At 39.7% G+C, this 17,287-nt stretch overlaps 1 protein-coding gene across 4 annotated transcripts in view; it reads left to right on the top strand.

Annotated features, from left to right (window-relative positions):
• The window catches only part of sema4ab (sema domain, immunoglobulin domain (Ig), transmembrane domain (TM) and short cytoplasmic domain, (semaphorin) 4Ab), a 28,145-nt gene extending 11,203 nt beyond the window's left edge, over positions 1-16,942 (top strand). For 3 of the 4 annotated variants that reach the window (XM_059350587.1, XM_059350589.1, XM_059350588.1), the window contains exons 6-15: positions 955-1,048; positions 2,553-2,675; positions 3,079-3,206; positions 3,988-4,169; positions 7,071-7,215; positions 7,947-8,136; positions 9,254-9,369; positions 11,979-12,142; positions 13,968-14,053; positions 15,259-16,942. In XM_059350587.1, the coding sequence (XP_059206570.1) occupies positions 955-1,048; positions 2,553-2,675; positions 3,079-3,206; positions 3,988-4,169; positions 7,071-7,215; positions 7,947-8,136; positions 9,254-9,369; positions 11,979-12,142; positions 13,968-14,053; positions 15,259-16,097 (2,067 nt within the window). In that variant the 3' untranslated portion in view covers positions 16,098-16,942. The remainder of the gene's footprint in view (positions 1-954; positions 1,049-2,552; positions 2,676-3,078; positions 3,207-3,987; positions 4,170-7,070; positions 7,216-7,946; positions 8,137-9,253; positions 9,370-11,978; positions 12,143-13,967; positions 14,054-15,258) is intronic. The other variant, XM_059350590.1, reaches the window with a different exon arrangement.
• The last annotated feature ends 345 nt before the right edge of the window (positions 16,943-17,287 follow it).

The following is a 17,287-nucleotide window of genomic DNA, read 5'->3' as shown; positions in this document are numbered from 1 at the left end:
TTACATTAACCAGGTTGTTTAACACTGTGACAGTATGATGTCCAAGCATGATCCAGTTTAAAAAGCGGTACAAACACATGGTTTTCACAAGGTACAGGGAGGAAGAAGGGCTTTAACAACCGGGTGTTTTCATAAATGATAAATTATTCATGTATTTGTTTATGTAATCTATTTATTTTCAATTTTTTTTGTTTTTTTGTTAATATATATTATTTAAATATGTACAGTACAGGCCAAAAGTTTGGACACACCTTCTCATTCAATGTTTTTCCTTTATTTTCATGACTATTTACATTGTAAATTCATCAAAACTATTAATGAACACATGTGGAATTATGTACTTAACAATAAAGTGTGAAATAACTGAAAACATGTCTTATATTCTAGTAAGCAAAGGGTGGCTACTTTGAGGAATCTAAAATACAAGACATGTTTTCAGTTATTTCACACTTTTTTTGTTAAGTACATAATTCCATATGTGTTCATTCATAGTTTTGATGCCTTCAGTGAGAATCTACAATGTAAATAGTCATGAAAATAAAGAAAACGCATTGAATGAGAAGGTGTGTCCAAACTTTTGGCCTGTACTGTATGTTTAGGGGGGGAAAAAAGTGTTAATTGAGCAGTGGAGAAGGGGTAGGTTTAAATAAGCATATGCTTCATCCTACTCCTTTTCGGACATGTTGCGTTCACATTACAGCGTTTGTTTTGACTATTGCTATTTTTTTTTTTTTTTTGATTATTCTCATTGGATGTATTTGTTTTTGTGTTTACTTTGTTGTGTTACTCGCACATGTTCGAAATAAAAGCTGAACTGAACTGAACTGAAATGATAAAGCTCACTGTTTTAGGAATGTAGCACCTCACAGAGCAAAATAATTATTGAAAAGCAGTTGTTTGTATTTGATGTCATTTCTCAGATATCAGCTGGAATGTTTCCTCTTTTCTGTCCAGAACTCTGAGACGTTAACGATGAGCCTCAAGCCTGATGAAGGAAGAGGTCGCTGCCCCTATGACCCTTACCAACGCAACACTGCTATCATCGTAGGTAGGCGAGGCCACAGCTGCTACCATAAAATGTTAGCTGAGGCAAGTTACAGACAAATGTGGCTGCTGCTCAGTGTATGTGGAGGTTTTACTGCTGACATGCAACACCTGTGAGGAATTGAAAATAGAACAAGAGAATGCATTTCCTGCCAAAAATGTGTGGGAATACTGAAAGCTGTAAGGAATCTCAAAGCATAGCTGAAAGTGCAAAAACATTTATTTATTTTTATTTAATGAATACATTGACTGCAATGATACAGCTAAAATGTAAACTGAAGCTGAACTGCATTAGCTAAAAAAAAGTAATGGATTAACTAAAAGAACAAAATGTTGATGGCTGAATGCTCTTTATAGCTTAAAAGTAATTGATTGAAAAAAGTATCGGAGAAGTATTGTTTCTTTGTGACCTGTTTAAAGCTTAAATGTAAGTGTATAGGTAAAATATGCAGAAGTAAAGCACAATGTAGAGACAGAGGTATAAAAAGCACTTAAGATAAAAAGTACCAATCAGAAACCAAGTGAAACTGATGGGTGGTCAGTTAATTGATTTTAAATGCTGTTGTTGGTTTAAAAAGCACTGGATGGTTTTGGGCCAAAATACATTTCTAATCTTCTGATCAGGCTTGGAATTTCGTCATTTTAGGGGCAAGGCCATTTGGCCTTCCTGTTCACACTTATTTTAAGGGCACAAAGGCCACATGACAGGGGATAAAGGCCGTTTGGTTAAATTACGCTGGTTTTACCTTTCAGATTAATACCTTAACATCCTCATTCACCAAGAAACATTAATGCACAATATATTAAATATATTAGAAAGGACCTTTTTGGAAAATGACAAATGGACCTGTTTTGAAAAGATGGCAAAATGAATCTCCTGCCTGAGTTCATCTAAGAGTAAGGAAAGAGAAATGCCTCCTCCTGCCATAAAAAGGAACCTGCTGAGGTGAAATCTACATCAGCTAAATGTAAACCCCTTGTCCCTGAGCTAGGGAAGACGTTAGCGCTATCCCAACTAGCTAGCTATCGCTAGTTTTCATGACGCAAAAATGTAACGTTAACGAGTCGACTTTAAATAGGCAAATACAATGGTAATTACCTATCAATAGTACTTTCTATAAAAACATAAATGTTAAGTTCTGTCAAATACTACCACATACTTCAGTCACAACATATCAAACAGCTTGTCCCGCTAGCTTACCTGTGCTGCGCATCAACACATGGCTCATTTGAATATTCAAATGAGCCATGAGCCACCTCCAACTGGCGGCCGCGGGCCACATACGGCCTCTATGATGCTTCTATGGTTTCATGTAAAGCACTTGGAATCTCCTTGCTGCTGAAATGTGCGAAATAATTACACTTGTCTTGCTTTGCCTGTTTTATAATGCCGTGTATTTGAGCTAGAAAACCAAGAATTGTTTGTATAAAGGGGCATGGATAAGTATTTTTTGTCATATTCGGTGTTGCTGTTTAGTATTTTGCTATAAGTATTTTCTGTTTCTCAGATGGAGAGCTTTACACGGGGACGGTGGCAGACTACAGGGGGAACCGGCCGGTCATCTCCAGGCACCTCAGTGAGGGCCGGCGTGTTGACCTCAAGCTGGATGATACATTAGGATGGCTGGAGGGTGAGTGTCTTTTCTTTCAAGATGAGACATATGGTAGACATCACAGTTATGAATAGAATTAAATATATTATAAAACATGTTTGAAGTGCAAAATCCACTCATTATCGAATACTTTCTTCAGTTGTTTTTGCAGTTGTTGAGCATTTCAGAATGTGAGAGCATGCTGTCAGACCTGACTGTGCTGAAACGGAAAATAAAAGAGAACAAAAAATGTGCACTTTATGGAGCTTTGATTTAAAAAAAAAAAATAAAAAAAAATTAATTAAAAAGAATGCTGTTGGGGGTTTATGCATGGATTCAAACATGGTGAGCTGTAACACCCCTTTATTTGAATGATGCTGTTTTATTACATCAAGAGCTCTCCTACCCAGCTTTGACGTACTTTGCCATCTGTTTGCTGCAGATCCAACCTTCATCAGCTCCAGTTTCATTCCTGATGAGGAGAAAATCTACTTTTTCTTCAGTGAAGTGGGCAGAGAGTACGACTTCATCGACAAATTTATTGTTTCTCGTGTTTCTCAGATTTGCATGGTAAGGGTGAAAATGCAAAAACCACTCATACATCCACATTTGTTGTTAAATGGAGCAAACAAGCGATTTAAGTCAATGTTTGTGTTATTACACATTTCTTTAATTGCAATTGCTACTCTCCTTCCACAGGGGGAAGGGGAGCCATTTGGGCACATTCCACACTCATAATCATAATTTTCATTCTAATATAAATATATATATATTCACTTTTCAGCCCTATTCCCAAAAGTCTGGAATTACATGGAAAGGATTTATATTACTTAACACAGTCTGTGTGTGTGTGTGTGTGTGTGTGTGTGTGTGTGTATATGAATGTATATATATACATGTATATATATGTGTGTGTGTGTGTGTGTGTGTGTGTACCATATAGACATACAGTCATGGAAAAAAATATTAGACCATTGTTTTCTTCATCTTCTTGTTCATTTTATTGGCTGCTACAACTAAAGGTACATTTGTTTGGACAAATATAATGATAAAAACAAAAATTGCTGATAAGAGTTTAATTGAGGAGCTGATATCTAGACATTTTTCCATGGTTTTCTTTAACAATTTGGTTATTATCAAGAAAACCATGGAAAATGTCTAGATATCAGCTCTTAAATTAAACTCTTACAAGCTATTTTTGTTGTTACCATTATATTTGTCCAAAATAATTGAAGAAAAAAGTGACATAATTTTTTCCATGACTGTACGTGTATAGTACCTGTATGGATTTATGCATGTATGGTTGCAGTGTTGTGCTTTATGCCTTCTTCTCCTCTCTTCTCTCTGTCAGAGTGATGTTGGAGGTCAGCGCACGCTGCAGCGCCGCTGGACCACATTTGCCAAAGCTCAGCTGTTATGCCAGGCTGACAGTGAGCTGCCCTACAATGTGATCCAGGACATGGATATCCTCCCACCAGCAGAGGGAGCTCCTTCAGATGATACACTCTTTTATGGCATCTTCACATCCCAGTGGTGAGTTAATTTATGATCCATACAGTACCTAGGCTGCGGTCCAATAATCTTTTTGCTCAGGAAGGTTCCTAACTGAGTGAAATGAGCCGCAAGTTCCTCATAAGAGCTCGTTAAATTCTCTTAATGTTAAGGAAAGGCCTACTTTCTGATCTGCTTTGATGTAGGACACACTGGACCTTTACTGAAGGAAAGGAGATAATGGCGTCCACAATTCATTGCTGCATTTCTTGAGACTTGGCCGTTAATAAACGGCATATTAACCAAAACACAATCTCAGGGTGAACATGAATAGTCAAAAATTCAACAATTAATTTGAAGGAGCCTGAATCGACTGCCAAGCTGACAGCTGCATGCTGTGGTAGAGGAAAAATGTGATTGTGAAAATAACATATCATTGCTTTCAGGCTAAATCAAAGAATAAATGTATTAATCAGAGCAGCAACAGAAAGATTTGTTACTGTCCAGCCCATTCTTACTCCCAACTCGCCCCGGTGCCACTTTTTTTTTTTTTTGAACTTTTTTTTTTCCAGGTGCAGTCATACATTCACAAATTCAAAGAAACAGCACAGGTGTACATGGGGTAGAGGTAGTCCATGGAGTTTGGCATCCCAACAATATCCAGACAGAGTCCGTATTTGAAAGTGGGCAGTGGTGCTCATTAAGCGAGAAAATTAATATACAGTGTACAAACATTCATTATTCATATTTGAATGGCGAGGGAGGAAAAAATAAAATAGTTAAAGAATAATAAATAAATCAAACAAAAGCAAAACACACACATATAGAACACATCAATCAGATCAAAAGTCATATCAGTTAACAAAATGTGAAATAATTGGGGACCATTTAGTCAGGAATACATCAGTTTTCAAGTGTAACCTTGCGGTTATATTTTCCATATTGTAAACATCCTTAACTTTCTCTCTCCATTGCCGGTGCCACTTTTTAACACACAAGGAAGGTTATTTTTTGTTGTGAGTCTGTTGAGGTAGACAGTCAGGTAGAAGGATGGGTCTAACACAGGACTTTCTCTGAGGCAGCAGCTGCTTGTGTCTTGTGTGAAACCGACACAAAGGTACTTTTTTAAAACCTAAACCACCATCTTTTCCTAACCCTAAGTAATTAGTTTATTGTGAATTTACAACGTTCACTACATGTTGAAGTGTATCAGACAGTGGTGGAAGAAGTATTCAGATAGCTTACTTAAGTTAAAGTACTAATACCACTGTGAAATGACTCCACTACAAGTAAAAGTCCTGCATTCAAAACTTACGGAAGTAAAAGTACAAAAGTTTCAGCATCAAAAAAGTAAAAGTTCTCGTTATGCAGATTGGACCCACTCAGATTGTTAAATATATTTTAAGATCATTTGTATTGATTCATTTATGTAAGCAATGTTTTATTTTTTAATGATAGGGCTCATTTTAACTATTTAATATACTGTTGAGTTTAAAATTTCAAATCACTTTAAATGTATCATGTTTTCATGTTAAATTTCAACCTGAAAAGTAACTAAAGATGTCAGATAAATGTAGTGGAGTAAAAAGTCCAATATTTGCCTCAAAATGTAGTGGCGTAGAAGTATAAAGTTAGGTAAAGTGGAAATACTCAAATAAATTTCAAGTACCTCAAATTGTACTTAAGTACAGTACTTGAGTAAATCTACTTCTACGACCCTGTAAGTCCAAAAGGGTCAGTCTGTGCTGTAAAAGTGACACCAATGGCTCCTTACCAAGCATCCATGTGTGATCAGTTGGAAATGAGACCATGTAACACTGTAGAAGAAATGGAGATTCAACTGAGCCCTCAATAGTGTACAGCAGGGGTCTCAAACTCAAATTACCTGGGGCCGCTGGAGGCAGTATCAAAATGACCAAAAAAAGACACAAAATGTCAGAAAAAAAAACTAAATTACCAAAAAAAAGACAAAATGACAGAAAAAAACACTAAATTACTTAAAAATGACACAAAATGACAAAAAAAAAGACACAAAATGACAACAAAAAAAAAATTACTTGAAAAAGAAACAAAATTACCAAAAAAGACAGAATTACCAAAAAAAACACAAAATTATAATAAAAAAAAGACACAAATTATTTAAAAAAGACACAAGATTACTAAAAAAGACACTAAATGACCCAAAAAAGACACAAAATTATTTTTTTTAAAAACACAAAATTATTAAAAAAGACACAAAATTATTAGAAAAAGACACAAAATTATTTTTAAAAAGACACAAATTACCAAAAAAATTATTAAAGGGACCTTCCACATACAACACGGTAAAGTGCCATTTATATAAAACTCACATTAAACTTTCATATCAAGGTGGGGGCCACAAAATATCGTCACAAGGGCCGCAATTGGCCCCCGGGCCGCGAGTTTGAGACCCATGGTGTACAGTGAAAGCTGCAGTTTGTGATAACAATTGGGCCAGTGTAGGAGTCCTGCGTATGTGTGTGGGTCTGTTGATTGGAAGGGTAATATTGGAAAAACTCAGAATATAGACTTCAGATCCACTGTAAGTATAATTCAATAATAGGGATACACACAGTTTTTGTGTGGCAGAATCTCAGTAGAAAAACTTACGAAAACCCACCAAACAAACTTTACCATCCTGCATAGTCCAACGCATGGAGGAGTATGCAGAGCTGTACACTGGGGGAATAACAACCACGTTAGCATATGATCCATCATAAGAGGAGCAGCTGCTCCGGTCAGTGCTGTTACCACTGCATGTAACAAACGACACTCTGTGAGGCTGACCGAGACATCCTGGAAACAAAAGAGAGGCAGTTTGACAGAGGCCATGAGGAGAATATACACACTCTGTTGTGTGCATCATGTGGATTTTGTCTGTAGCCCTCATTCATAGTCTTTTTTTTTTTTCCTCTTAACTAGGTCTGTCAACTCTGGGCGGTCAGCAGTGTGTTCGTTCCGCTTGACTGACATCAAATCAGTTTTCTCGGGTAACTACAAAGTCCTAAACCGGGACACATTACAGTGGAGCACACGGGTTCAAGAGAAGGTCGCAAATCCAGGAGAGGTAAATGGTCACTTCTAATTGATATGAACTATAAGGGAACTATAAGGTTGAACTTTATTTCTGCTGAGGGACATTATGCACAGTACTTTATATTGTGCAAGTGTACATTAAAAAACAAAATGTAACATGTAAAAAGGTTATAAATAAGACACAAAAATCTGATATGCACGATGCCAAGAATATAAACAAGTGAAAGTGACCTAAAAATGAACTTGTTAACCATGAGGAGCAAAAATATAAAGGGGTTAAGTGACTACAGAGAGACTGCTCATTTTCGTTCCAGTAAGAGTGTAAATCAATAAGATATGCAGGCAGATATACTGGCTTTCTCTCTAACAAGCTGAAATAGCAAGCTAAAATTCCAACCTATTATAAGGACGTTTCAGTTTTTTCAAAGGCATAACTACTGAAATTTAGCAAGACCTGCATTTATTCCAACTTTTGTCCATCTATGTGACTAATAACACGGTAACCTCTTAGTTAATAGCTGAGATCCAGTGAAATGATTCCCTAAACTGTCCTCAGTTACACTTTTTGATTTATTATAGTTGGATGCATGAATGGAGGTGCCATAAATGCAATATCAACACACTCCACATTGTGTAGAATTGTGAAGTGCAAAACCAATAAGATCCAATCTTAATTAAGGTGGTTTATTAACCTCTAGGTACCTTTTTTTTTATGTAATGAAATTATGAACACAGTGTACAATTTGTATTACTGTGTGGTAGTGTGGCCTGCACAACGCGTCTGACAACGCCCTGCGCTTTGTCAAAGAAAACTTCCTGGCAGACGACAGTGTGCGACCAGTAGGAAGAAGTCTGACCATGGTGTCTGCTGAGCACAACTACAGCCATCTGACTGTACAGAGAGTCCAAGCTGCCAACAACAGAGACTACACTGTCCTGTTTCTGCTCACAGGTAGGCCATGAAACACTTTGTTCTACTTTCACGGTTCCTCTCTTTGATTTATTTAGAAAGTGCACAATGTGAAGTGACACAGGTTTAATTCAGAAAGCAACTCTGAGTTTACTATATTAGGGTTGGTCAACTCAGAATCTTTGGTTCCAGGACAGCTGGTCAGGGTAAATTTAGTCATTTCTGAGTAGGTTAAACCTGACAAATATATATATATATACATGTTACACAAAGCTGTACTGCTGCCATATATACAGTACAGGCCAAAAGTTTGGACACACACCATCTCATTCAATGCGTTTTCTTTATTTTCATGACTATTTACATTGTAGATTCTCACTGAAAGCATCAAAACTATGAATGAATACATATGGAATTATGTACTTAACAAAAAAGTTAATTAAGATTAATTAACTACACAAAAATTAACGCGTTAAAAAAATTGACGCAGTTTAATTTACTTATTTTTGCACCACGGAACGTTTCTCACTGGTTGAGTTTCAGGCGGACCGATTATACTGGAGCACCAACTAGCGTTCATGAGTTCAGACAACAACAAACCACAGTGAACATGAAGGAAGAAGCTGATGAGACGCTTTGGTTGGCCCCGTGGATGATGGGACATTTAGTTACAAAAAACGAACGGTGTTTTACTTCAAAAACCAAAGTATTATAGTTTACAGAAGGTCTACCTACCTATAGGCTACCTGAATTTATGAAATATCCTATATTTCTAAATATGCTATTGCTACACTTAATGGCAAAAATTGCACTGGTCTGTTGGACTTGAACAAAAATAAACAATATTTTTGTTGCTTAAGCTTATGTATTCAGTCATTATTCAATGGTATACTAAAAATCCATGTGAAAAAAATTACTTCTCACTGTTCTCAGGTCAAATATTTATATGCGATTAATTTCGATTAATTAATTACAAAGCCTCTAATTAATTAGATTCATTTTTTTAATCGAGTCCCGGCCCTAATATATATATATATATATATATATATATATATTACCATCAAAACAATCCAACTCTCACCTCCACTAGGACTGTTAGATGATGGCGTCTTTCCATTGTATAAACATTAACTGTGTTTTATCACTATCTTTGTTTCAGAGTCTGGTTATCTACACAAAGCTGTGCTGCTGCCAACTGGGGCACACATTATAGAGGAGGTCCAGGTTTTTGAGCAGCCTCAGCCGATCAAAAGCCTGAAGCTGTCCGTAGCCAAGGTACACACTGAGAGGGACTTTCACTTCATGATTCACTTCAAGAGATTTACACTAGATACCTTCAAGATACTAATTCTAAGTTTGGTGTCTCATCATCAATGACCTCATGCATCAGCCCACAACCACAGTGCAACAGTGATGACAGAGCAACAGGAGCCTTAACTGGAGAAACAGGATCTAAAAAGTGCAGTCATGAGTGTATCCAGTGTGCACTTTGCAGAAAAGTCTCATATAAATGGAGTTCTAAAACTCAGAGTAAAAAAAACATTGTTGATAAATAGTTAGGATTCTTTTTAGTTTGGAATCTGCTGATGCAATACTGTGGTCACTTGATGCCTCCTGCAGGGTTGAGCTCATTTTCATCATCAATCCAATTTTGCTGGAGAAAGTTAGAGGAGTCCATATGGCACATGATAATTGTGTAGTTATCCTTATTGACTGTATTTCACCCACTGTTTAACCTTTTCACATCTAGACCGTAAGTCTCGACACAAGGAAGTGACAGTCTATAGGTACATCTCAAAAAATTTGAATAGTTCAATATATTTTTTGTCAGTCATTTCAGAAAGTCAAACTCGTATATTATATAGATTCATTACGCATAGAGTGAAATATTTCAAGCCTGTTTTTCTTGTAATTTTGATGATTCTGGCTTAAAGATAATGAAAACACAAAACTCAGTGTCTCAGAAAATTAGAGTTTCGCTCTCTGAAATAATTGACAAAAAATATTGAACTTTTTCACGACATTCTAATTTTTTTCAGGTGTAACTGTATACCGTTTCTGTCTTGTCAGCGAAGTGTCTTGTCACTTCCTGTGCATTGTGCATTTTTTCTTTGATATGTATATTATTGTATATTATCTATATTATCTATTGTATCTTATCTATTGTATATTATATGTATATTATCTTTGATATTTTATTTTATTTTATGCATATGAATGCATTCTATGGCTGCTATGGCTAGTGCAGTGTGTAGTGTGAGTACATAGCAAGTGTTTAGTTGAGCGAGAGAGAGTGACTGTGGTTGTTCTCAGAGCAGACAGGTGTTGGTTATCAGTACAGAGGGAAAGGCTAACAGGAAGTTCTCTAGTGGCAGTAAATGTACAGTTTAGGTTACAACTTGTCCACAAATATATATATATACTGCAGCTCCTTAATACCAAAGAAGTTCCACTGTCTTACTTCCCAGCTGCTGGGCAAAATTGAAGTGAGAGTCTGTGGGATTACAAACGGCAGCAGAGCGTGCTGCTCTCTGGCTTTGTGCAAAGACGGCTTCAGATCAGGCCGGCTGTTCCTCCTAATCACCCCCTCCGAGTTTCTCCATTGTCACAGCAGAACGATTGAGTCTCCAGGTGGTATATTTTTCAAAACACCACCCAGAGACTCCAAGGAAGCCGGGTACTCCGAACTGCTGTTTGGCGTATAGGCACAAACCATAGACTGTATATAAATAATGGACGTAGTCACAGTGACGTCACCCATTGGTTTGTGGCCCGTTGGAAGCATCGAGTTCAGCGTTACACTCGTCGCCATCTTGCGTCGCCATCTTGTTTCCGATACGCGGAGCAGACCATATTTGGACTGTGGCGGAGCGCGAGGGATCTGACGACACTGACTACAGCCTCTCTACACCTCAACCTGACTGAGAGAAGCCGCTGCTAATTCATGTTAGCATTAACTCGGATGTTAGTTTTGGCTAGCAAACACAAAAACAAAATGTATCTTTCTTACCTCAGAAAACTGAGCAGCGACTCCTTGGAGTGTCTGTTAGTCCAACCAAACACTGAACAAGACATTTTTACTGAACAAAACGTTCAAATAAACTGTCATTAAGTGAAAATACAGTGGAAGGGTCAAAGTTATGAGACCAAACCCGTAAACGTCCTCTTTTCTATCTATATAACATTATATATAACTTTATTGACACGTTGCCGTGGATACGCATTGCTCTGCTTCTCTCCTGATGACGGCTTGCCTCGTTAGTGACCTGTCAATCAAAGGTAGGCTCGCCCCAAATCATACGATTCTTTATCTTCTATTTTCTTCTAAATGGGGCCATTATTTGAACTATTGACATCAAATTGTCTTGAAGATGATTTTTTACTAGCGATTGAGACCATAATGTTGTCCTGAAAAAATTTTCTGAGGTAAAAAATCAAGTCAGAAGTTTTCAAATTTTGCACTGAAATGAATGGGCAGTTTTTTTTGCAGCCAAACTTAGCACCCCCTGCTGGAATTTTCGGTGGATTGCAGGCTTAAGGCACTTCCTGGTTGGCTCCATGCTCAGACACAGAGATAAACAAGTCAAAAACCTCCTCCTCACAACCTGAGGAGAACTCTAACACAGTGGTGCTCAGCCACCTTGTTTCCAAACTTCTGGGTCTGGCTGAAGTGACACAATACAGGAACTTTACTTTTGTAATTAAGAGATAAAGTGTTTATTCATTGACAAACTGTAACCCACACTGTACCTTTACTACCACTTATCTGTTTTTTCCCGATGGCCAACAGCTGTTGTCTCTCTTTCTCTCTCTTGCTCAACCATACAATCGCTCCACACACATTACACTACTTACAGTTTTGATCTTGTCCTTCCCCACTGCAGGGTCTGATATACGTTGGGACATCAGAGGGTTTGGTGAGGGTCCCTACAGCCAACTGCTCCTTCTACTGGACCTGTCCTCAGTGTGTTCTGGCCCGAGACCCCTTCTGTGGTTGGGACCCTGCCAGCAGGGCCTGTGTGGAGGCCTCCAACCACCAGACCAGTCTGTGAGTTATTACATTGATGTCACATATTGTGCAGCAACAGAGTGGTTTTGGCACAATAATATTAAAATAAAAACTCTTTAGGCTACAAAATAAAATAGCATTAAATGTCCATTACACAGAGAGGAAGTAAAGTAAAGTAGAGTATAAAACTGAGCTCTCACCGTTTTCTTTCCTGAGCTGAAAGTCCAGATGAGAGTCTTGGCCTACTTTATGATCTGTTTCAGAGTGTTTGTCCACAGGAGTCCCTTCACAGACACTGCAGCCGATAGAAGAAAACGATAATGCCAATAAATTACACAGCTCAAAAACATTAATCATCACAGTATAACACCAAGTCAACTTCAGGGATATAAATCTGTCCATTTAGGAATAGTGAATACAAGTGATTGTGAATCAATTTCACCTGCTTTGGTGCAATTGAAAGTGACAACAGCTGCATTGGAGAGGCAAAAGCAAGACAACCCTCAAAAACAGAAAGGTTTTGCACGTGGTGGCCAGAGACAATTTCTCTCTCCTTATCCTTCCTGACTGATTCTTCTCTAGTTTTCTGTTCTGCTAGTGTTCTTGTCACTACTGGTAGCATGAGGCGGCACCTGCAGCCCAGTCAGGTTGCACAGGTAGTCCAGCTACTTCAGGATGGCACATTCATACGTATGGTCCCAACAAGGTTTGCTCTTCTCAAGAGAATGAAAGAGATACCAGGAAAACGGCCAATACACAAGGAGAGCTGGACAGGGCAGTAGAAGGGGATCAACCCAGCAGCAGGACCGATATATACTGCTTTGTGTTTGGAGGAACTAGAGGAGCACTGCCAGAACCCTACAAAATGACCTCCAGTAGCCAAGCTGTCAGAACAGACTCCATGAGGGAGGCATAAGGGCCCAACGTCCTCTACTGGGACCTGTGCTCACTGCCCAGCACCACGCTGCTCGATTGGTGTTTGTGAGAGAAGACCAGAATTGGCAGGTCCGCCATTGGCTCCCCTTCCACTTCACAGATGAGAGCAGGTTCTCACTGAGCACATGTGAAAGAGTCTGGAGACGCCGTGGTTAACAACGTGCTGCCTCTAACATCATCCAGCATGACCAGTTTGGTGGTGAATCAGTGATGATCTGGGGAGGAATATCCTTGGAGGGTAGCACAGACCTCCATGTCATAGCTAACGGTACCCTGACTGCTGTTGGGTACCGGGATGAAACCCTCAGATCGATTGTCGGACCTTGAGCTGGTGCAGTGGGCTCTGGGTTCTTCCTGGAGCAGGATGATGCTCAGCCTCATGTGGCCAGAGTGTGTAGGCAGTTCCTTTGACATTGATTGCCTCTCGTTCCCCTGACCTAGATCCAATTAAGCACTTATAGGTGCATCACACGCTGCCAAGTACTGCTACAGGCTATCCAGGAGCTCAGTGATGCCCTGATCCAGCTCTGGGAGAAGATCCTCCAGGACTCCATCCGCCGACTCATCAGGAGTTGCTCAGACTCGTCGAGACTGCGTATAGGCACTTGGAGGCCAAACACACTACTGAGTCACATTTTGAGTTGCTGTGAGAAAATTCACACAAGTTGGATCGGCCTGTGATTTAAATTTCTTACTTAGATTTTTGGTGTGATTTTGAATCCAGCCCTCAATGGGTTAATGATTTTGGTTTTCATCGGTCATTTTGATCTCAACAAGTTATACAATGTACATCAGTAAACATTCTAACCTTGAATAATTTGTCCATGAACATCTGATGTGTGATTAAAGCGTACCCTTATTTTTTTAGCAGTGTATATGAACAAGAAATGGAATTAATTCTGTGTTAACTGTGGTTCATCCTCCACAGAGGCCAGGACATAGACAAAGGGAATGTTGAAGAGGCGTGCAACAGTGTTTCATTTACACATAGAGCCAGATTTGGTCTGCCTGCAGGTAAGTCTCAGTTGTTTTGCTTTGCTCAGGCTGGTTACATACTCCATATAACACTGACACATACAGGATTAATGTTTTTCATCATGAAGGATCATGATATGTCTGTATAAAATTGTGGCTAAGATGAGCACTGAGTGAGATGTTTTAAAATGTCTCAATAAATGATAAAATAATAAAATTACCAGTGGACAAACTGTAATGGAGACAGTTATTTAAATTACCTCAAACATATCATTCTCAAAACTTGACACCAGATTTTCTTTGGTTTGATCAGCCTGACTTTAGTCCACATCCTGATATACTGGTCATGGCCTTACTGTATCTTGAGGACAGAATTTAAATTGGATCAATTGGAACAGTGATTTAAATTCTGTTCCTAGTGACAGCCAGCCTGTACATTTCCCATCTCACTGCTCCAATCACAAATGGGCCAAAGGAACCTGGTTTAAGCATTTGTTTTGAAAGTTCAGGTCTAGCACACCCCACATAGCTGTGTTAGGACAGGCACACGTTGCATGGAGTATGTGACAAGCAAGAAAGGAAAATTAGTTTGCTTGCAACATATTATTTAAATAAAGTCCTTTAAACATACTCCTGTAACATGCATATTTATGCATTTCGTTATTGGTAAGCAGATTTTTTGGGCATGTTTAGATTGCTGTTTAGGGATGGGAATCAAGAACTGGTTCCAAATGAGAAATGGTTACAATCTTTCAAATGGAAATGCTTTCAGCTCATCAGTTTATTTTATCAATGCTGGCATGTTTGGCATGAAGAAAGATGACAACAGAACTGTTGTCTGTAAAACAGTCATTTCAAGTAAGTGTTGAAACATCTTTCTACCAAACATGGGCTTAAATTCAAGGTTTTTTTTTTTTACTTAACTAAGAAAACCTAATCAAAATAAATGCTGTACAGATATTGTTCAATTCCATTTGCACTATGGCCAGACTCAAAGAAAGTAAAACAATGGAGCTGACGCTATAAACCTGTGTAGGCCGACTTTTTCCACACGGAAAACTGATTAGGAATCAATTGAATGGCATCAGACGGATAAACAGAGCCGACAATGGCATTGCCATCAATTAAATCGTATCGATTCCCATCCCTATAACTGTTGGCAGTTTGCTTGCTCATTGGGCGGTTTATGGGGGTACGGAGGGTCTTGGTGTATCGGGGGTTTTGATGAGTAACCTGTATATCAGCCTCATGTCCTGCAGGTGAGCTGGTGTCGGTGTCTCTGAATGAAGTGGTGCGGCTCCAGTGTCCTGCCGCCTCGCAGCTCTCCCAGCAGCTGTGGGAACGTCCCAACAGCCGGCTGTCCTCAGACCTGTACCTGCACCTGGACGACGGGAGTCTGAGTTTTGTGGCCACCCCCATCACAGTGGGCCACTACCTCTGCCTGTCCACTGAGAATGGCTACCAACAGACTATGGCCATCTATCATGTCAAACAGAAGAGCAGCCCCATTGCTCAAAGTCCAACCAACTACACCCGGCCTCAGGCGCCCCCTATACCCACCACTAAGGCTGTGGCCAGACCAGGGCCTGGACTGCTTCCCTCTTTGGGGACTTTGCCAAAAAGAACATCAACAAGACAAGGAGAGACTGAGCCAACACTGTCCAGCAGGGACACTCAGGTCACCACCGGACAGCGGGGGAGAAACACGAGCCAATGGACGGAGGAGCCCGGGCATAAAGAGGCGGGGTTTCGGGATGGAGAGCTCCTGATGTCGGCCCGAGGCCCCTGCTACCTAAAAGAGCTGGTTGTTGTGTCAGTTCTGCTTGTGCTGTGCCTCAGTCTGCTCATCACCATGCTTCTGTATGTCATCAGAAAGCGATGCCGCAGCCGAACGGCCCCACATGCTGGAACTCCAACCAGAGACTCTGACAGAAGGACCCCTGTGGAGCAGGAGGCCCTCAGGGGGAACCAGTTTCAGAGCAAGCGCAATGGACAAGCTCTGCACAGCGGACAGGCCAGTGGCTTCGTCTGTAACGGGGCACTCACAGGCTCTAATGGGCATTTGCCCAACACCCCCATCTGAACAGTCAGAGACCAGAGGTGGGAGGGGGGGCATCCCAGTTACCAGAATTACCATGGTGACTGCCACTGTGGAGTCTGATCCTGATTGTTAGGATCTGGATCTAAGACGATGAAGGACTTATCCTGTGGTACTTAAATGGACACACATGACTGTTGAGATGGGACTCTTTGTTGTTGTTGCCAGACACTGAAACACATGTGCTGTTTTGTTCTAAATGTTCACTGATAATGTGTGTTCACTTACTAGACAGAAAGGAACAAGCTGATCACATACAGCTGGTTCTTTTCATATTCTCAGAGAGTAGTCAGTGCCACAGATATGAATCTCTTTTTACGAGATTATTGCTTTTTCAAGAGAAAAAACATAAACAGAATGTTAGATTTCAAATGTCCTCTTATTTCCAAAAGAGACATCAACCATCTCCGAACCACACACGTTAGATACAGACATGGCTGTGTGTGCAGCTCTGCTGATTTGCTTTGTCAAACACATCTTAAAGGAAACATGCCCGGGTTATGTTGAGTGTGATCTTTCTATAACATAAGTGGGTGAATGATCATACACAAATTGATCCGGACTTGGAAAAGCCCTCAGCGGCGTGTCCAATAGGCCTGCTTTTCTTTTGTTTGTGAAATGGTACTACACACATAATGGGAATGTGCCTTGTCTACAGTTGAGGTGAAGCTTTGGTGGAGCTGTTTGTCCACTCTTACTGATTTCCTGTGCGTCATACACACTGAGCCATGTGGACACAACATCAGTAAACATGCAGCCATATCTTCTCACATACAGACACAGTGCTGTCACTAAGGGTTTTTACATACACATGAATAAAGAGGTTAAAGTCGGCATTCTGATGTCATGTCATTTCTTTCTTTCATGTCCCCTCACTCCTCAGGTGACCCAGAACTAAGGCCACGTTTATACATAGCAGGGTATTTAGAGAAACGAATATTCCCCCCCTCCGTTTTCAAAAGAGTTGTCATTTACATCAACCCGCATAAATACGCCGTCAAGCGCCATTATAACCATGCCAAACCTATTATATGGGTGGCAGTGTAGGGAGAAGGATAAAGCCATGCAAGCCAATCAGAATCCTCAGAATCAACAACAACGAATGACACCAGCGACTTCCTGTTCCTTTCAAAACAAGATAGAATGAGTGTGAGAACCTAAAACCCCGTTTCTCC

This window comes from Centropristis striata, chromosome 14, assembly GCF_030273125.1.
Source record: "Centropristis striata isolate RG_2023a ecotype Rhode Island chromosome 14, C.striata_1.0, whole genome shotgun sequence".
Taxonomy (NCBI): Eukaryota; Metazoa; Chordata; class Actinopteri; order Perciformes; family Serranidae; genus Centropristis; species Centropristis striata.
This window is presented reverse-complemented; position numbering and strand designations above follow the sequence as displayed.